The sequence below is a fragment of the Vombatus ursinus genome, unplaced genomic scaffold, assembly GCF_900497805.2.
Source record: "Vombatus ursinus unplaced genomic scaffold, bare-nosed wombat genome assembly UNPS02009205.1, whole genome shotgun sequence".
Classification (NCBI taxonomy): Eukaryota; Metazoa; Chordata; class Mammalia; order Diprotodontia; family Vombatidae; genus Vombatus; species Vombatus ursinus.
Genome location: NW_020948983.1, coordinates 21,874,428 through 21,896,540, shown reverse-complemented (window position 1 = coordinate 21,896,540; position 22,113 = coordinate 21,874,428). Strand labels below are relative to the sequence as shown.

General features: G+C 35.8%; 1 protein-coding gene across 1 annotated transcript in view; it reads left to right on the top strand.

Moving 5' to 3' along the window:
* BTBD1 (BTB domain containing 1) overlaps positions 1 to 21,367 on the top strand; it is a 35,480-nt gene extending 14,113 nt beyond the window's left edge. Inside the window, exons 3-8 of the mRNA XM_027852045.1 lie at positions 5,285 to 5,390; positions 8,255 to 8,452; positions 8,798 to 8,990; positions 10,890 to 10,977; positions 18,720 to 18,866; positions 19,399 to 21,367. Of these exons, the coding sequence (XP_027707846.1) occupies positions 5,285 to 5,390; positions 8,255 to 8,452; positions 8,798 to 8,990; positions 10,890 to 10,977; positions 18,720 to 18,866; positions 19,399 to 19,557 (891 nt within the window). The 3' untranslated portion in view covers positions 19,558 to 21,367. The remainder of the gene's footprint in view (positions 1 to 5,284; positions 5,391 to 8,254; positions 8,453 to 8,797; positions 8,991 to 10,889; positions 10,978 to 18,719; positions 18,867 to 19,398) is intronic.
* Positions 21,368 to 22,113: the final 746 nt, after the last annotated feature.

The following is a 22,113-nucleotide window of genomic DNA, read 5'->3' as shown; positions in this document are numbered from 1 at the left end:
ACGTACTGAATTTGAGGTGCCTAAGGGATATCCAGTTAGAAACATCCAGTAAGCTGTTATCTAAGACTAAAGCCCAAGATGTAAGATTAGGGTTGGACATATAGAATTTGCAGTCAAGAGATAATTGAATCTGTGGGGAAAATGACATCTAAAACAGAGGTGCTTAACTTTTTGTGTGTCATGAATCTGTTGGTAAAGTCAATGGATGCCTTCTCAGAATGTTTTTAACAGCATAAGTGAAATATGTAGGACTACAGAGGAAGCTAATTATATTGAAATAGCTATTTTTTTTTTTTAAAGTTTGCAGACTCCAGGTTAAGAACCCCTGAACTAGAGAAAGAAGAGAAAAGGTCTCAGACCTTTACCTATAATTAGATGGAGAAAGTGTAGTCGGACAGGAAGAGTGAGAATTAAGAAAAAAACAATGCCACAGAAACAAAAGAGGAGAATTTCCAGAAGAGAGGAATATTTGACAGTGTCATGTTCTGAAGGATGAACACTGAAAAAAAGACCATTGCATTTGGCAATTAATAAATCATTAGTAATTTTGGAGAGAGAGCAGCGAGGTGGTGCAGTAGATAGAGTGCCTGGCCTGGAGTTAGCAAATACTGAGTTCAACTCCAGCCTTAGACATTTACTAGCTGGGTGACCTTGAGTAAGTCGCTTAACCCTGTTTGCCTCAGTTTCTTCTTCTGTAAAATGAGCTGAAGAAGGAAATGGCAAACCATCTTTACCAAGAAAACCCTAGATAGGGTTTCAAAGAGTCAGACTCGATTTAACTGACTAAACGTATTTTGGAGAGAGTAATTGTAGTTGAGTCATTATGTCAAAAATGAGATTTCGTATGGTTGAGAAGTGAGTGAGAGGATAACAAGTAGAGGCAAGGGGCACATTAGGGGTTTGGCTGTGAGAGAGGCACAGAATGATAGCTTGAGGAAATGGTAGAATCAAGTCAGGCAGTTTTTTTAATGGTAGGAAGACGTGGGCATTGGAGGAGAAAATAGTAGATAATAAGAAATTTAATATTAGAGAGGTATGATTGCTGGGGGCAGTCTGCCTGACAAGATAATAGTGCATATAAGATTTAAGGGTACAAATAGTGAGGTTTGGCCTTGGTGAGAAGGGCCACCTCTTTGTCCAAGTCAAGTAGGAGGGAATGGGTATTTTAAGGTGTAGAGTAATAAAATGAGAGTGCTTAAGGTGACTAGGCCGCTTTTTCTCAGTAAGGGAGTGAGTCTTTTGCAGAGATGGAATGGGGAGGGAATAGTGTAGGAGACCTTATTGTATTCCAACTCAGTTTTCCATTAGCTTTCAAGTTTAGTCTTATAGTGATTGGTATTTAAGGATCATGGGATGGCTTTCTTCCACATTCTTTGTGGCATTTGTGCTAACTTAATATTCCTAATAATATAAAATTTAGTAATAGAAAAGCTAGTTTTGTCATTTGGGAAGATCTTTATTAACTTGAACCTTTATATAATGAAGTTTAAAATCCTACGTTTGTAAAGCATGGCTAACTGTTATAAAATCATAGGCTATTAGAGCTAGAAGGGACTTTAGAGATCATCAGATTCAGACACTTCAGTTTTACAGATTAAAAAAAACTAGCCTGGCCAGGTTAAATGACTTGCCCAAGGTGACATAACCATTTAGCCATGAAACCACAAGGAGCTCCTAGTTCACTAGTTTTTTTCACTATACCAGCATTGCCAATGTGAAATATTTGAGGAATATTAAGTATAATTGGACAAAGAAAGTAACAAAAGTACCTTTCTTGAGTTGGTGACATGCTTATATCACTTCTGTATTTGTCAGTTTTGGTTGGACATAGCCATATAGGTATTTTATACCTACAAACCTTAAATTAGTTTCTCAAAAGAAGATCCAGTGACTATTGGTAACTTGTGAGCAAGTTTATTGTATATGCAGTTTGTACTGTAATAATTTCTATAGTTTTTTTGCAGCATGAATCAATTTAAGGTATGTGGGATTATGTGCCTTTCCTAAAGGCCTGCACTTATTCCTTGTATGTAGATGACCCTGAGTTCTTGAAGGCTAAGTTAGATATTCATAAACCCTGATGGTAGGTTCTACTAAATTAGGTTTTGACTATGGGCCAAGTGACAGATTTTCATCTCCAGACTAGCCTAGCTAAATGCAGATAGGCTCATTGTCAGAAGATTCCTTACCTCTGTTCCCCACCCTACCCCTTCCCAGTGAGTTTTTTTTGGATATGACAACCCACAAGAAATTAAGGGTTGTTATCTGCACCGGTGGAGGAAGTATTGGCACCTATAAAATCAATAACCACTCCTAGTGTCAAAGTTAAGCATTACGTGATCAATTTAATGTTGCTACTTATTTTTAAAAATCACCTCATTGGTGTCTTCTTCAGAAGTAATGCTACCATTAATTAATTCTTGTGAGGGTTGTTTTATAATGGCAAGTGGAATCTATTTGTGGTTCTACCCTGCCAGTGTTTTTCTTGGATTGAAAAAAGTTTCCAAACTACCCCCTCCTATGAATATAATTGAACAAGAAAAAATCCTTTAGTTAGTAAGGGTCTAGTGGCTTTTATTTGAATACAGATTCAGAATATAGGTAAATTGGCCAAATAAAGTCAAATAAAACTTCCTTCCTTTTGCATCTGTCTCCTTTAAAACCAAGTTGGAAGGGTTTAAAAAAAAGTAAGTAAACATTTGTGAAGGTAGGTAATGTTCTCAGCATCAGTTTTTACCAAATGTCACATAAATACCCATGTGCACACCCCTTTTTTGGCACAAATATGATTGAGGATCAATAGAACTATATTTTTATAAAATGGACAAATCATGAAAATTGTTTTCAATATCCTCACCTTTTCCTTTTTTCCCCTCCATAATGTTATCTTATTTTTTTATTGGTGTATTGTGTTCTTATGTTTTTTTCAGAATACATTCTTTCCTCTTCTCTTACCCAAGCAAACCATCCCTTGTAACAGATTTAAAAAGGAAAAGAAGAAAAAAGCAGTCCAGCAAAACTAACCAATCCAATGCCAGTAGTGTTCCATACCCATAATTTCCCCACTTCTGCACCTCTGCAGTGAAAAGAGGGACTACTCTCTCCTTTTTGAATCCTTTTCTTCCCTGGAGGAGATATTCCCTTCTAATTTCTAGAGGCATTCCTCTCTATAACCCCTTTTGTTTATCAAAATAGCAAAGTATCTGTTAATCACTTGTAGTTGTCTGTTGATTCAGCTGTTTGCACTTTAGAGCAAGTAACTTTTAGTCTGATACCTCAACTAAGTATTTACATTTTAAGCTTTTTATGTCTAATTTCATAATTTCAGGCCTTAGCATGTAAGAGGAAGAAAAGCATATTTTTGAACATCCTGAAAAAGGAGAGGCTCTGAAATAATATTGTATTTTGCTTGTTAGGTTGGTGCTGTAGGTAAACACAAACCTTTTGGGATTATTTGTGGGGAGGAGGGTGTATCTTTGGTTTCTCTTCCCCAGATATATTCTTTTCCCTCAGAGAGCTTTGAATTGTGGACTGGCTACTGAGCACAGGGAGCTGTATATTTCTTTTGTCATCTGCCTTATCTGATTTCTGGATTTTGCCTTGTTTTAGCTACAGGTCTACCTGGCAAACCTTTTCTTTTCTGTAAATCATTTCCTTTTTTTCTTGACTGGACAAAAAGATTGAGCTCTGGTTGTACATGAGATTGCCAAAGATGGAAGTATAAAGAGAAGAAAAGGGAGCCAAAGACTCTGAGAACACCATGTTTTGGGTACAAAGGGAAGAGGAGACCCAATGAAGGAAGGAGAAAATGAGCTATCAGATAGGAGGACCAGGAGAATTTAGTGTTTCCAGACGGGGGAGGATAGTTTCAAGAATTAAGGGGTTGGTCACTGGAGTCACATGCTGCATAGAGTCCAGGAAGGTCGTGACTGAGAAACAGGCCATTGAATTTGGCGGCTTCTGGGAGAGTTTTCTAGTTGAAGCAGAAGGGAAGTCATATTGCAAGAGTTTGAGAGAAGTGAGTGGTGGAGAAGTACAGGCAGTTGTGTATAGACTAATCTTGCAGAGAAGATTTGGTTAATTGAGGAGAGATTGAGCAGGACCCAAGAAAGGTATTTTTGTTTTCTTTTATGGAGGGTAATTTGGATCTGAGGATGTTTGTAGGCAGAGGGGAAGGAGTGAGTCCACAAATAGAAATGTTAACCTTGGAAAGGAGTAAGGATACCTTTCTCTGAGATAGGAGTATATTGTAGATGTAGATCAATTGAATATTCTTGATTCAGGAAAGAAGCAGAGTCATCTGCTACAAATGAGGTGGGGGGGTGGAGGTGATGACATGAGAATGGAAAAATTTCAGAGTAGCTGCCATAGGAATGTGCGGGGAATCAATAAAGACTATGCCCTTGGACACAAGCATTTCTAAAATGTTGTATTTGAATTTGAATGTAATGATTGTAAGAGCTGCAAACGAAAGGTCCAGCTGAGGTTGGTTCACTTGAATTTCTGATAGAAGCAATTAGCCTGCTCGAAAGTAATGTAACTTTAGTTTTATGAATATTTTATAATACAGGCTTTCTTGATTCAGACTGAACTTACTCTGATTTATTCCTAGTCTAATGAAGTTTGCTTTGTAGATTCTTGCAGATATTGTACCAACTTCATTTATTTAATCACCAAAGCTAAAAAATCAATTCAGTATTTATTAGTTTTTGATTCTGTGTAGCACGCTGTATGAGAGACTTGGAGAGACTGAAAAGTTTAGATAAAACATTAACCCTGCTCTTACAATTTGTTTTCTAGGAAGAGGAAATTGTTATTATTTACACCCAAGTTTAAATTTGCTTATTCTTTTTTGGATTTATGATTACAACATACATAATAGGCCCTTTGCACATAGGCCCTAATAAAAAGGTGAGAAGATAGAATAAAAACAATAAAGAGAAAACAAATACCTTTTTAAAAAAAATTCAAGAATGGTAAGCATTCAGTGTGAGTGATTATTTAAAAATTAGTACTTAAAAATGTTTAAAGGAGAAATTTTGTTTAACAAACATTTATTAAGCACCTTCTAAGGGAAAGGCACTGTATAGTGCTATATGTACTTAAAATACTGTAATGAACATGTTTTTAAATGATATGTAATTAAGATATTGATATATACTTAAAACATTGGAATAAAAGCAAGTAGGTGCTTTTGACATATATGGTGTAATGTATTTAATTGCAGTGTCAAATCAAAATATTTTTGGCCTGTAAGTAAAATAAGTATTTTTTATATGCTTAGGCTCGATTATTTGATGAACCTCAGCTTGCTAGTCTTTGTCTAGACACTATAGACAAAAGTACAATGGATGCAATCAGTGCAGAAGGTTTTACTGATATTGACATAGGTAAGTTATTTATTTTGAACTGAATTTCATTGTTTCTGAGTACCGTAATGCTTCATTTTGGGGGCATTATTGGGAGAGTGATATATGTCAGATCAATTAATTAGAAAGTTCACATAATTCTATCCTTTTGGTGCCCAAACCAAATCAATTATTTTTATGGAAATGTGCCTAAAATGATATTTTACTGTCATCTTAAACCTCTAGTCAAATCAACAAATAGTAAGCATTTACCATATGCTAGTACCAGTGCTAGGGGCTGTGAAGGATGTGGAGAATAAGGAAATAAAAACTCCTTTGAAGGAGCTCACATTTTATTTGGTGAGTTAAATAAGCAAAGATAAGTAACAATTCGAGATAATAGAAGAGGTACCACAGTTCTTTATACGTGTGACTATTTGCCAAATAAGTTGTACAGAAAATAATTGTTCCGACAGTTCAGAAATTCACATTTAACTCTAGAGATAGGATTTAATTAGTTAGTTCAGGTTGGGGGTGGTCAGGTTTGAGCCAGATCTTGAAAGTCATCCTTCAAGACTTGAATGGATAGAGGGCATAAGTGTCAGAGTGCTAGGAGCAAAAAACATGAAGGTGACAGACTGGCTTTACTAGAATGAGGGCTTAGGAAGGTGAGTGGAGAGAAGATTCAGCGCACGTAGCAATTTGGTGTTCAGCATCTAAGTATATAACTTCAATTTTAGTAAGGGAGCTTGGCTGGGGAGAGAGCATGATTCAGAAACCTTGCTCTACCAAGCAGGGTTACACGGAGAGTACTGAACATAATGTAACCTTTTCTTGATGATATATGGTAAGTTACCCTGTGAATATTTGTTGATTTAGGGGCAGCTAGGTGGCAAAGTGGATAAAGCACCGGCCCTGGATTCAGGAGGACCTGAGTTCAAATTTGGCCTCAGACACATAACACTTACTAGCTGTGTGACCCTGGGCAAGTCACTTAACCCCATTGCCTAGCCCCCCAAAAAAATTGTTGATTTAACTTAGGATCTATTCTTGTACTGTAATATATAATATGCAGCAGAGTTATGCTTCTGTTTTTAAGTTTTCAGTCTTAATTGCTGGGTATTTAGCTGTTCCTTCTGGCTGTTGTCAGCGTATGCCTCCAGTAGCTCCCCTATGTCCCATTTTATTTTGCTACCTGTAATCTGTTTTGGTTTGATTTAGTTTAGTCTAGGAAAAAAATTCATAAGCTAACAGGTTCAAGTAAAATCAGTCAATAAAGTTCTGACTAAGAGCCTTATTTAAGTGGATGGGCTTTGTGACAACTAATTTGGGACTTTTACTTCGAGGGCCTTCGGCTGTCTCAAAGTTTTAAGGTTGTCTGAAGTTTGGCATCTGAATAAATGGTATGTTATTTATCCATTTAGTAATGTTGGCTCTGACTTTTACTTTAAAATTCTTCTATCAGATTTCGCTTTAGAAAGGAGACAAAAACATATCAATAATGTAGCAAGTGTAATTTTAAAAGTTTTTGTTGGGTTAAGATTTGTCTGTAATATTTTAAAATCATTAGCGTATATGAAGGCAGGATTTGTAGGTCTCACTAGTTTTCTGTATAATGATGTGATAATTTCTTAAATTTTTTATACATCCATATTATAGAGTAAAATTTACAATTCATAGTATTCAAGCCATTGCATTAGTATTCAAGTGTGTGTAGTGGAGCAGAATTAAGGCCTTAGTTATTGATACACACACACACACACACACACGGCTAGATTGATGAATGACAATTTAAAAGCAAATAATTTTCTTTTGCTTTCTATTACTGGGTCACTTATCTCTGAAAAACTTTCTGGTTGATTTTAGCCCAAAAAGTTAATGTCACATTTGTGTCCATTTAAATTTAGTTTGACATACCCATATTGCTCAGATTTTATGGAGTAATGCCTTGTTTATATGGTATCTTTGACGAATAAGCTATTCTATGTAAGTTTTCCAGATAACTGAGAGGCAGTGTAATAAATTGAAAGGACACTGGATTTTGAGATCAACAATATGGGTTCACATCCCTGCTTTGCTACTTACTGTCAGTGTAGCCTTAGGCAAGTCACTTAACGTGGCTTGGCCTCAGTTTCCTCATCTATAAAATTTGAAATTATTTTCAAACTTGAAATTATTGATCCTGTGAGGTTTATTTTTAAGTATTAAAACATTTTTCCAACCATATTTCTAAAATATATCCCTTATTTTGAAGCAAGGTTTAGAAATCGGATAACCAAGGTGATTACAATTGTATCCAAAAGAGAGAGACTCTGAGTTCCTGAAGGTTTTTGTCATGAATAAAGAATGATTCATGTGGGGACTGTAGGCCATATATTTTGCATAATCATAGGATAATGGTGCTATAGATTTATAGCTGGAAAAGATCTTAAAAGTCATCCAGTCCAACTATCTTATTTAAAAATATGGAACTGAAGCCAGGGAAATTGAGACTATCACACAGTTAGGAAATGGCAGATATATCTTTTATACTTATTTCCTAGTTCTCAGCTATGTTCTTGATATATCTCTAGTTAAATTACTTTTGGATAAAGGACATGCCGCAATACACAAATTTGAATGTGCAGAGTGTCCCAAAATCCATAGTGTATTCTTAAGCCATTAAAGCTTATCGCAGTTAAGCTGTTTAAGCTCTTAAAACTTGAAACTGCACTAAGACTTCTGGGTCACCCAAGTAAATTACATCAGTTTTGTTTTTTAATAACATTTTATTTTTGATGGCATACCTAAAGTTTAATGTGCTTTTTATTCATTAGAAACTTGAAGTCTTCTTAAATAAGGATATAATGTTAAGTCACTGATATTTTAAATCTAGTCTAAATTGGATTTTGTGTCTTGCTTTTTAGATACGTTATGTGCTGTTCTGGAAAGAGACACGCTTAGTATTCGAGAAAGTCGACTCTTTGGAGCAGTTGTTCGCTGGGCAGAAGCCGAATGTCAGAGACAGCAGCTGCCAGTGACTTTTGCAAACAAACAGAAGGTGCTAGGAAAAGCACTCTCATTAATCCGTTTCCCACTGATGACTATTGAGGAGTTTGCTGCAGGTAAGGCACCATTTTGGCAGAACCTCTCTTGACATCATTTTGGTGAATAGACCAAGGGAAGTGGCCCTTTGGGTGAGGTCTGAGGAGTAGTGACAGCATGAACAGGGGCAGGACATAGTAGCCTAAGCAAAATTATATTAATATTAAACTCTTATGCCTTCTATTAACCTATTCTTATCATAGACTGTACTCAGAAGGAGCTGATGTTATTGTTATTACTTAGGAATGTTTTTTCTCTTGTACTTGGTTTAGGTATTGCAAATCAATTTTGACTTTAAAAGTTCAGTGCTTCAAAGTGCACTTTAAAAAAAAATTTTATTGAAGTTTGTTTTTTTCTTTCCACAGGTCCTGCTCAATCTGGAATTTTATCAGACCGAGAAGTGGTAAATCTCTTCCTTCATTTTACAGTCAATCCTAAACCCCGAGTTGAATACATTGATCGCCCAAGGTGCTGCCTCAGGGGAAAAGAATGCAGCATCAATAGATTCCAGCAAGTAGAGAGTCGTTGGGGTTACAGTGGAACAAGCGACCGAATTAGGTATCTGTCATAGTATCATATTGCGGAGGGGCAAAAGACAGATTTGATGTTGAATTGAAGATTGTTTGAGGAAGATGCGATGATAATTTTTTTTATACTCTACTTTTCAAAAATTACTAGACTTAGCCAAGACTATTCAACAAATCACTGAGGTGATTGTAATCCAGATTTCCCTTAATTAATGTGTCTCTGTTTAAGCCTTGTAAAAAATAAGGTGGAAAATCTTAGAGAAAGGGAGAGGTAACACAAGAGTGGAGAAGGGCAGATTTCCCAGTTTTCAAAAAAGGAGGAGAATGGCGTATCTGAACTGTAGACCCATGCGTCTGACTGTATTTTTGGGCACAATTCTAGAACATATTATTAAAGGAATGGTTAGTGATTATCTATCGTTAGTGATCACTGGTTAATTGAGATTAGTGATTCCCAGATTGTGGCTCCTTGAAACCTCAAAATTCTGTGTTAGAATATTGTAGTAGATATATACCTCTCTTCTTTGCAGAGGTGGACAATGTGTTGGTTAGTTTTGCTGAACTACTTTTTTCCTCCTCTTTTTTATACTGTGTTATAAAGGATAGTGTTAGGGAAGGGAAAGAAACAAATTATAAATATAACTATTTTTAAATCATTCTTTTCTTAGAAATACAAAAAATCTATCTTGCCTTTGAAAATATCTCTCTCACCTAGGTCATTTTATAGTTAGAGTATATATTAACTGTCTCATAAAAAGACAAATTCCACAATGAGATAAAACTTAGTTAAAAGGCCCAGGTGAAAGTTGGTTAATATTCTGCTTCACCAGACAGAACATTTTATTTGTCAAACAGAACATTTATTTAAGTAGTCACTTAAAATGTCAAAGAATTGTTTTCTGAAAACCATTCATTCAATCCTTGTTTAGTCACTTCCTTCAAGTATTCTCCATTCCATCTGGTCAGAAGTAAACTCCAGGTATATACTTCTTTCAGAGATATCTTCCTTCTCTTTAATTTGATTGTTACTCAATTCTGGGCAAAGTATGGGGAAAGAAGATATTGCTTTTAAGTAGATTAATCAAGGGTCTCTTGCTCTGTTAGGTCATTGGCCTAATTTGTCTTTCAGAAAAATAGAATTCCCTCCTGAATTTTCAACCATTTTTCCTAGGAAAGTGATGTTAGGCCTTTGGTAAGGGTGAATAGGATTTAGAGCAGGGTATTTTTGTTTGTTTGTTTGTTTTTTGTTTTTTGTTTTTTTGGCTAGGCAGTGGAGTTAAGTGACTTGCCCAGGGTCACACAGCTAGTAAGTGTTATGTGTCTGAGGTCATATTTGACCGGGTCCTCCTGACTGGTGCTCTATCCACTGCGCCACCTAGCTGCCCTGCAGGGTATTTTTTTAGAGAAGTATTAAATACTGATAAGAGTTTCTTCATTCAGATAAATCTGAAAAGGACTTCAGACTAGAGAAATATTTCTTAATATTTTTATCTCTGTTCTCTCATTCCATTACTCCCCCTGCCCCGTTGCACCATTGCAGGCTAAAAGTGTAACCACCACTCACAAGCCCAGTATTACTGCTGATTGGCACAGGAGCTTTGATCTGCTTTCCTTCAAGACTGGGTCCCTGAGTTAGTTCTCCCCTCTTTTGGTAGCCTGGTTGCCAGGACTTAATATGGATATTGATCACCTTAGCCTACTGTAGCTTGGAACTCCAAAGCTCAAGTGGTTTACCAGTCAGCCTCCCTAATAGCAGGGATTATAGCTGTGTGCCACCATGCCTAGCCATTCTTAATATTTCCTAAAGAGGGGAGGGGCGGGGAGAGGGTTGATGTGCTTCCACAATATTAAATCTTGTGTAATTATTCTGGGTCATCATTTACTGATAATTATAGAACTATTTACTACTGATTTTATTTTATTTTTTCAGGTTCACAGTTAATAGAAGAATCTCCATAGTAGGATTTGGGTTATATGGTTCTATTCATGGGCCCACAGATTATCAAGTGAATATACAGGTACCCCTTTTTCTGCATAAATTATTTTAATGGAAACTTGTGTTTTTGTAATAAGTTTGTGGCAAAACCCCATTTATATTATATTTAATTTAATTTACAAAATTATATATCCTACTTCAGACTATCTTCTGTTAAACTTATGAAGAAAAAATGTGTGGCCATTTAGAGCAGACTAAGGCTTTGAGGAAAAACAGTAATTCCAGTGGCGCTCACAGAGAGATGGTAGTTCTAAAAGCCTAATTTTAACCTATATGCAGAGTTGAACTTTTAGAGACTATCTTATTCTAAAGGAATTCATTTAGAATCGTAGAACCTTAGAGTTGGAAAGAGAACATCAAGTCTAACCTTCCAAGGAGAGGAATCCTCACAAGGTTATTTTGCCTTTCCTTAGACTTCCAGTGATGGGTAGGTAGCTCACTGCCTCACAAAGCATTCTATTTGTTGTTATTTTTTTTTTTAGTACCTTAGTTTAAAAAAATTCTTCTGTCCTAGTTGGATTCTCTGTAGCAACAAAGAATAAGCCTAATCCTCTTGCACATAATCCTTAAAATATTTTCATTTTTCATATCCATTCCTTTTTCATTCCTCCTGTTGTCCCTGTAGTTTAGTCCTTTGTTATCTCTTGCCTAGACTCTTGGAATGATCTCCAAACTATTTTTCCTACTTTCCATTCCATTTTGTATAGTTGACAAATTAATTTTTCTAAAGTACTGGTTCAGTAATGATTCCCTGCTTAAAAATAGTCAATGGCTACTTATAAAATAGTTTAAACAAAGTTTATTATTCAGAACACTACACAATAGAATCCCAACATGTTTTTCCAGCCTTATATTTCATTACCCTTATACTTACAAAGTACACTCTAGACAAGTTATATTTATTCACTGTTACCATTTCTGTGCTTTTGCTCAGGATATTTTCTCAACCTCAGTGGCCCCTCAGGTCCCTGTTAGCTCCAGATCTGTGATTATTCCTGGAATACCCCTCTCTTTTCCGCCCCCTACCCCCATTTTTGTTTTTTGGAATACTACCCATCTTTCTCTGATCCCCTCCAAACTAGACACATTGGTTCAACATTTATTAAAACACCGTTTTCAGAGAACTCTGATAGGTATACAGAATTTAAATTAAACATTGTTCTTGCCTTCATAGAATAACAGTATGTTAAGGGAAATACGACACAGATAATGATAATAACAAAACGTTACATAAGTGCAAAACGAGGTTTAAAATAAAGTGCCATGTAAAGTCAAGAGAAGGAAGATCCATTACCAACTTTCAATAAGGAGAGTAAGAATGGGATTCAGGAAGATAGCATTTAATTTGGGCTTTAAAAAGAGGGTAGGAATGAAATATTCAAAGAATAATGATCAGCTTAAGCAGAGGCACAGAGGCAAGGGGATTCACAGCTTACTCCACGTAAACCAGGTTCCCTGAAGCATATTAAGTGTATGGAGGGAGGTGACATAAGTTTGTCTGGAAAGGTAGAGTGGGACCAGATTTTGGAGGTCCTCGAATGCCAAACAAAGCATTGTAGAGTAATTGTTTAGGGGCATGGGAAGAATGATGACTTTTGAGCAGAGGAATGAGATGACCAGATATGTTTCTTAAACATAGAGATATTTTAGAAGTTGTAATGAAGGATGGATTATCAAAGGGAAAATGTAGAAGTAGGAATATCCAATTAAATATCTTTTCAGTAGTCCTGGTAGGTGGAAACGGGTGTTACTTTGCATGTTGTTAGTGAAGTGAGAGAGGAGAAAATAGATGGGAGAGAGATTAAGAAGGTGGAATCAAGAAGACTTGTTAACTGATGGAATGTGAAAGGGATTGGATATGTAAGTTGAAGTACACTAAGTGAATGGTGGTGTCTCAGACAATGATACATGAAAGGAAGAGAAAGAGCAGGCTCAAGGGCAAAGAGAATGAAATTGGGTTTGGACACGTTGAGTTTGAGGTACCAGTAGGATATTTGGTTAGAGTTGTTCTGCAGCAAGTTGGAGTTCAAGGTTTGGATATCAGGAAAAAGTTCAAGACTTGAGGTATAAATTCTGAAGTAATTGAATTGGGAGTGAGTAAGATTGCTAAAGAAGATGGTGTGTAAATAGTGAAGCTGGAAAAAGGCCAAAAAATACACCCTTAGGAAATGTCTGCTCTAAGAGGTTGAGAAAGAAAGGAGCCAAAAAAACAGAAAAAGAAAATAACTTTATCAGAAAAGTAAGAAGAGAACCAGAAAAGCTCAGGAAGCCTGAAGGTGGTGGAATGAATGATCAGCTGTGTCAAAAGCAGTAAAATCAAGTGAATGAGAAATAGAAAAGGACCTCCACTGGATTTGGTGATCGTCTTAGGGAGAATAATTTCTGTAGTGTTGAGAGTAGACAGCAGATTGTAGAACGTTAAGATGAAAGAGGGACAGATTGGTAATGAGAAAAGCAGAACCAGACAGGATAGACGATATTTTCAAGATATTTAATGGGAAAAGAGAAAAAAAGAGACGAGATAGTAGCTGAGTGGGCTAGAAGGGAAAATCTTTTTGTTTCTTTCTGAATTGGAGAAACCTGAGCATATTTATAGATGGATTGGAAGGAGCCAGTGCAGAGGAAGGGATATGAGCTATCCCTCCTCCAGACTTACATAGTCTCTTATTTTCCCATAACTTATCCTATGTTGTGATATCATTATACTTATCTTAACTCCATTACTAAATTATATACTTCTTGTTGGCAGAGATTTTTTTACTTATCTTTGTTTTTAATTCAAAGATGTTAGCAATCTGATCATCTTCTTTTGAACACACACAAATATTTTTATTAATATGTGGTTATTCTATGATTTGTATTTCTTCCTTCCCCCACCATGTCCTACACTTATACAGTTTATTTTTTTAGCTTTAGTCAATACTTGGTTTATTGCACTTCAGTTATATTGGTAATTTCATCCCTATCACTCCAACTTGACTGTCTTTTTGAAGTTTGATTCTTTTGTCTAAAATATTTTTTGATTCTTCCTAGTTAATTTCATATTAACCAAAAGAATCTTTTTTAATGTTAGTGAATACAAGTTAGACTAGAGGTGGGATTTTGCCTCAAGATTCTGAGAGAAGTTTGAAATGTACCAAAAAAGAAAATACTGGAATATATGACTGTACTGAAGGAAGAATATCTATAACTTAGTTAATGCAGCCTTAATTAATTTGAAAAGAAATCACAGCATAGCTTACATTTAAAAAACAGTAAAAATTCTTTTTGTAGTTCTGGGTGCATTTACAATTTTGTAACAGCTGAAGAGCAGAGTTAAGAGTTTTAATTTGGAGACCCAGAAATAGGTTGGGGATGCTATCTGAACTGACTGTAGAACTAGGGAACTAGATAGAACTGCTTGATTCCTCTTGAGTGGAGAGGACTTGACTTGGAAGTCAGGAATAACTTGGAAGGGATTCAATGATAAAATGACAAAGGTGTGCTATATAGATGTAAACATATATAAATATATATAGTTCATGTCATAATTTGGTCTACTGCCACAATAACACACACATATTGATCATTCAATAAACATTTGTTAAGGACCTACTATGTGCCAGGCAATATGCTAATAAGCATTGGGGGTACAAAAAGAGGCAAAAGATAGTCCCTGCCCTCAAGGAGCTCATAATATAATGGGGGAGACAACCAAGGTTACCAAATTTGTAAAAACAAGCTATATATAGGAGAAACAGGAAATAATTAAAAGAGGGAAACCACTAGATGTAAGAGGAGTTGGGAAAGATTGACTGTTGAATATGCTGAGTTAAGATGTCTACTGGACATCCAATTTCATATGTTTGAAAGGCAGTTGGAAATAGGAAATTGGAGGTCAGCAGAGAGATTAAGGTAGATTTGAGAATAATCAGCATAAGAAATTATTGTTGAATCCATAGGATGATGAGATCCCTAAGTGAAGTAGTATAGAGAGAGAAGGGAAGGGGACCCAGGCTAGTATCCTGTGGGACAGGGGGTTAGTGGGTGTGACCTGGATGAGGATCCAGTAAAAGAGGCTGAGAAGGAATAGTCTGATAGGTAAGAGAACCAGGGGAAAGGAACATTAAAATTACTAGCTGTGAACCAGTTCAACTCTACACCATCCTCAAGTCCTTTGCCGACTCTGTTCTATTACTGATCTTATCTTTGAATTACTCCTTGGAGTACTCCCATTGTCCACTCACTGCCTTTGCTCCTATTCACATACTGCTGAACAAAGCTGGAGAAGATCTCAAAATCATGCTGACTAGGTCCACTACAAATTAATGTTGCATTTCAGCAAGGTAGTTGCTTTCACATTACCCTAATCAATGCATTATCCCACTCAGTACAGTGGCTTTTCCCAATCTTTCTAACCCTCTTCAGACTTCCCATGTCTCCTTCTCCCTCCACACTCTCAGCTGAGAATCTTGCCCCATTTCTCTGGAAAAGATGAGGCTGCTTGCCAAATGCCCCTTCTCCCTTCCTCCTTATCCCACACTACCCAGATGCCTTCTGCCACTCTCCTTCATTCCTATATCACATGAAGACATGCCTCTTTTTGCCAAGGCAGACCTCTGTGTGTACAAATGATCACATTCGTTCTGTTACACTTTTTAGTAGATTGCCTTCTTCTCATCCCTTCTATCTCACTTGACTTCAATCTCTCCTTGCCCACTGCCAACAGATATGTCTCTGTCTCTTCTGGCCTCAAAAAAACTCATTTAATCTTTCCATCCCCACTAGCTATCATCCCATAACTCTCCTCCCATTCTTCTACTTCTTTTCACTTTCTTAACTCTGTAGCCTGACTTCTCGCCTCATCATTCAACTGAAACTGCTCTCTTCAAACTTTTTTTGAAAGAAATTTATTATTTAAACATTCTCTTCAAAAAATTTTGATTTGCAATCAGATCAGCAATCTGATATCAGTTATATGTGTGAAAGCATTCAAAACATATTTCCATATTAGCCACGTTAAAAAAAAAAGGCAAGAAAAATAAAGCAAAAAAAAAGATAATTTCTATACTCAGAATTCATCAGTTCTCTCTCTGGAGGTGGATAGTATTTTTCATCACGAGTCCTTTGGAATTGTCTTGGATCGTTGTCTTGATCAGAGTAGCTAAGTCTTTCACAGCTGATCATCATTACAGTATTGCTGTTACTGTGTACAACTGTTCTCCTGGTTCTGCTCACTTTACTTTGCATCAGTTCACATAGGTCTTCGCAGGTTTTTTTGACACCATTCTGTTCATCATTTCTTATAGTGCAATAGTATTTCATCATAATCATATGCCACAAATTGTTCAGCCATTCCTTGCTACTACAAAAAGAACTGCTATAAGTATTTTTGTACACATAAGTCTTTTTCCTATGTCTTTGATCTCTTTGGGATACAGACCTAGTGGTGGTATTGCTGGGTAAAAGGGTATGCACAGTTTTATACCCCTTTGTTCATAGTTCCAAATTGTTCTCCAGAACGATTGGACCAGTTCATAACTTCACTAACAGCGTATTAGTGTCCTCGTTTTTCCTCATTCCCTTCAGCATTTGCTATTTTCCTTTTCTGTCATGTTAGCCAATCTCATAGGTGTGAGATGGTACCTTAGAGTTGATTTAATTTGCATTTCTCTAATCAATAATGATTTAGAGCATTTTTTTTATATGACTATAATAGCTTTGATTTCTTCATCTGAAAACTGCATGTTCATATTTTTTGACCATTTATCAATTGAGGAATGGCTTTTATTTTTATAAATTTGACTCAGTTCCCTGAGAAAAGGCCTTTCTCAGAGAAATTTGACTATAAAACTTTTCCCCCAGTTTCCTGTTCCCCATCTAATTTTGGCTGCATTGGTTTTATTTGTGCAAACCCTTTTTAATTTTATGTAATCAAAATTATCCATTTTACCTCCTGTGATCATTTCTATCTCGTTTGGTCATAGATTCTTACCAATGATCTCTTTATTGCCAAATCTAATGGTCCTTTCTTAGTCTTCATCCTTCTTGACCTCTCTTCAGCCTTTGATACTGTTGATCACACTCTTCTACTGAATACTCTCTTCCTTCTAGGTTTCTAGGACACTACTCTCACCTCTTTCTCCTCCTACCTGTTTGACTGCTCCTTCTCTGTCTCTTTTGCTGGATCTTTATCTAGGCTGCTTCTGTTAACCATTGTGTATCCCCCAAACTTCTGTCCTGGGCACGTTTCTCCCCTCATTCTGTATTTCGCTTGATGATTTGTCAGCTCTCATGGATTTAATTATCTCTGTTGCAGTGATTCTTATATCTGTTTATCCAATCCTAGTTTCTCTGCTGACATCCAGTCTTGCATCCAACTTCCTATGGTACATAATGAACTGGATGTTTCATAAACAGCTTAAACCAACATGTCCAAAACTGAGCTGAATACCCTCCCATCTTCCTAACTTCCCTGTTACTATGTAGGATACTACCATCTTTCCAATGCCCCCCAGTCAGTAAATTCTAATTACCTCCTGAATTAAAAAATTAAAAAATTCTTTGCTTGGCTTTTCAAGCCTTTCATACCCTGTCTCCTTCCTCTTCTTTCCAGTCATCTTACACCTTATTCTCCTCTTCATTCTCTGATGTAGTAATACTGACCTCCTTGGTATTCCTACATCTCCTGATTACCTGCTATTTAACTGGCTGTTCCCCATACCTTGAGTTCTTTCCCTCTTCATCTCTGTCTCCTGACTTTTTTCAGATTCCAGCTAAAATCCCACCTTCTGTAAGAAGACTTTCCCTATTCCACTTAATGCTAGTGCCCCCCCCCCCCCCCCCGCCCCGGTGAGATTATCCTGTATATGATTTGTTTGTATATAGTTGTTTATATGTTGTCTTCCCAGTTAGACTGTAAACTCCTGGAGGGCAGATGTTTTTCTTTGTATCCCCAGTGCTCAGCACATTGCCTGGAATATAGTAGGTGCTTATTAAATTCTTGTTGACTTATTCTCACTTAATTTTAAATGCTGTTGAGTTAGAATTTTTTTTTTTTTTTGGTGAGGCAGTTGGGGTTAGGTGACTTGCCCAGGGTCACACAGCTAATAAGTGTCAAGTATTCGGATTTGAACTCAGGTCCTCCTGACTCCAAGGCCAGAGCTCTATTCACTGTGCCACCTAGCTGCCCCAAAAATAGCTTTTTTTATTTCTGGTGTATATAATTCATGGAGTGCCCAGACACCTTAGTCATTTTCAGGTATATATTAAATAGCCAAATGGGTTGCCAAAACAAAAACAAAAACAAAATTGGCCAAAAACCTAAGCAATAAGAAAAAGATCTTATTTGGATTATTTTATGCTTCTTAGGGAACAGATAAATGTGTAACACCCTTGACAGTTCTAGGGCAATTTTATTTTCTAATTTCAAAGGCTTTTAGGGGAAACCCTTTAGAATGGCTAACTTATGCAAATTAAAAAAAAATCTTCTATTCAAAGAGCCACTGAATGCTCATGGTTGTCCTGTGTAGTCACTGTCCTTTCTGTGACCCATTGATGCCTTCTTTCAAAAAGGTCTTTCAGACTTAATCATTTTCTGACTGTAAAAAAATTATCTTTTTTGAAGTACAAAAAGTAGGAATTAAGATACAGAGTTTTGCCCAGTTTTAGCACTTAGTTGTGAAAAAGATGTAGTTTTCCTGTTTATTTCTATAACCAGTCCTGCTTTGGGAAGTTTTTATTGCTTCCCTGAAGTAGTTTATATTTAATTTTCTTTTGTTACAGATAATTGAATATGAAAAAAAACAAACTCTGGGACAAAATGATACTGGATTTAGTTGTGATGGAACAGCTAACACTTTCCGGGTCATGTTCAAAGAACCTATAGAAATTTTACCCAATGTCTGCTATACAGCCTGTGCAACACTCAAAGTAAGATTTTTTTTTTAAAGAATGTATAATTTTGTAAGTTAATCTGGGCCCACTGCTAAAATTTTCGTAACTATTATTTTAAAGGAAGTCACTTTCAGACATAAACTGATATTCCTGAATAGTGGGAGCCTTTCTAGGTAGAAAAAATAGAGACTGCGAAGAGAATGATTCCTTTTCTTCTGTTTTCTGGAGAAAACTATATACAAACTCAGATCTACCACTTACATTTCATTAGGGAATCCTTCATTTTAAATGAGCGATAAGACAAAGAGAATAGCTGGATACTCATGTTCTTCCAAATAATTAGGTTCTCTCTCTGTTTCCAAGAAGAGGCTTATTAAGTCTAGTAATTTCATCAGAAGTCATACTTTTAGCAAAAGTTCTTTTTTTTTAAATGATTCCAAATGCTCTTTAGCTTGTGTATAAAGTGTTAGGTAGTAGCTATAATGTATAGTATAACATTCATAATTAGAGAACCATGTAAGTTCGTTTTTAGCCATTATTTGCTGACAAACCTTTTGTTCTGATTTAGGGTCCAGATTCACACTACGGCACAAAAGGATTGAAGAAAGTTGTACATGAAACACCTGCTGCGAGCAAAACAACGTTTTCATTCTTTAGTTCTCCTGGCAATAATAATGGTACATCAATAGAAGATGGACAAATACCAGAAATAATATTTTATACATAATTCAGCAAATAAACATACTAATCTGAAAGGCATAACTAACTAGCTGCTAATGTTAGTAGTGTGTTATGAATGTTCATAATTTTAATATATAAGAAACATTTTAGTTTCTTAGGAAAGATAAAAAAATGTCCATATTGGCTTTGCATGATAATCATCAGGCTATAAAGAATTTAATGGAAAGTGTTTCATTTTCATATAACTCTAGGAGAAAAGTGCAGGACTTTAATTGTAAAAAATATGTATTTAAGCAGCTACTTGTGCTTTCACTTGTATAATTTCATAAATCAGCTTGTTTGGCTGATAGTCTTTCATTAGTTTTTAAATGGAAAGATCTTTACTTGTTAAGGACTGTTGAAGTTTGGGTTTTTTACTGTTTTGCCAAATGGATGGGTGAATTGATCCATGTGGGCTTGGTCAGTATTCTTGCTAAACCTTTTATTAATTCAAGTAACTGTTTTCAGGAAATATGAAAACTGGATTTGTATCTTTGGTTTTGGAATCTTGGGGAACCATGAACGTTTATCTTGTGATAGACATTTGGAATTGCATTAAATGTTTCTAAGTGTTGAAAAGCATTTATCTGCTTACCTGAGGAAATCTGGAGCCCATTTAAAGAAATGGTTATTTTGTAGTAGTATAGTAATGTGGTTACATAGTAGAACTTATAAACTACAAATTGGAGTTTTATATAAATAAATCTGCAGTAATGTAAAATGTGAAAAAGCAGTTATCCAAGACTGGATGCTCTATCACTATGCGTGTAATTTCTTTGAGGGGAGGAGGGATTTGGAATGATACTTTATGTTCCAGAGAATGAGATGATTATAATGATTTATTACATAGAGATCTGTTAAACATTTCATTGATAGTGCTGCACAATAAATAGGGCATAGCCCTGACACCTTGCTACCAAATACCTCTAATAAAACTACTTTGTAGTTTTATTAATATCTCAGAGGTCTATATCTGTCGCTCATAATGTTACTTCCTTTGTATTATATTCCTTTATATTTGGGGCTTTATTAAACTATCATGAATACAGCTGTTCCAGCATATTTGAAGTAGAGCAGGTAAAATTATATTGCTATTTTTTTTTAAGTAAATGATTTAAGTGTCTTAGGTTTTAATAAATTTTATGCTATGAGAAAGGAATTTCAAAGAATTTCTTAAGGAAGAAACATTAAGTAGAATGTTTGAATAAAAAGCTTTCATCTGAAATAGAACTTTAGTTTATAAAAAATTTTTTAAAGTAGGGGCAGGGAAGTATGGAGGTAACCTTTATTTCTCAGAATAACTGGGAAAAGGGGGGAAAGACTTAGATTTTTGTTTTTGATACCGGTGACTGCAAAGCAGTGAAAATTCTTGGTTACTTGTAATGCCCAAGGAAATGAATTCTGGTTAACTCAGGGTTAATCAGAAAATACTTTTTTGTTTGAACCTTTGCCTAAAATATTTCTAACATAATTCTACACGATCCTATTTTGGTAAGTATAATGTCCCAAAGATATTTAGTCTATTTCTTGACTGGACTTTTTACAAAGTCTCAGGATCACTATTATGAACATTAAATATAATTTTAGGTTAGATATATCTGTAGAAAGGTGTAGAAAATTGAACAGAATTGTATTGTCCTAAAGGTCAAGCCTTAGAAGTTGAATTTTAAAATATATTTATTCTGTCAGTCTTGGGGGTGGTTCTGGCTTTGAAATAGATTTCTAGTTGAGGGTCTTTGCTAATAAAGGTTTCCCTTTTTTAGTTTATGGAAATAGTGTGATAATAAAAGTATATCCTTACAACCTTATTGATATAATTCCTGAGAATGATTTCTTCCACTGCCAGTTTTTATAGTTTTGGAACATTCTGACCATTTTCTCATTGGAGAGCCAATTTGCAACTGTGGTTCTAGTATTTTAAATTTATCTCTGATTTGTTGGTAAAGTAGACTAAATGTTTTCAAAATTTGTAACAAACATAGATGATATTACTTGATCTCCTAGCTATGCTAAAATACAGCTATGCTCTGGATGATCTCATATGTAGTAATCATTCACTGGTTAGTAAGTAATTCATTTTGTCTCTACCTACTGGCTCCTTACACTGCCTTACAAACATGCTTCTACCCTATCCTTAAAAACAAACAACCACCACCACCACCACCACAAACTTTCATTTGATTTTGTCGTCTTCTGTGCTGAATTTTCATTCAAGATTATCAAAGATGTTAAACTGCTAAATTTGATGGTATTTTCTCTGTTCTCACCTGCTTTTCTATAGCTTTACATACTATTGATTACCCTTCCCCTTCTGGATACTTCCTCCTTTGGTTTCACTGTTCTTTCTCCTGGACCTCCTTTTACATGTCCTGCTGCTGTTTCTTAGGCTTTTTTTTTTTCTGGATTATCTATTTCCCACCCAGTAAGCATCAGTATTTCCCTACCCTGTGTTAGAGACCTAAGCTTTCCACTGACTGGCTTCTAGTCCAGTTAACAAAGATTAAGTGCCTACCACGTTACCAACTTTGCTAACATTGCTAACTGCTGACACTACAGAGGTTAA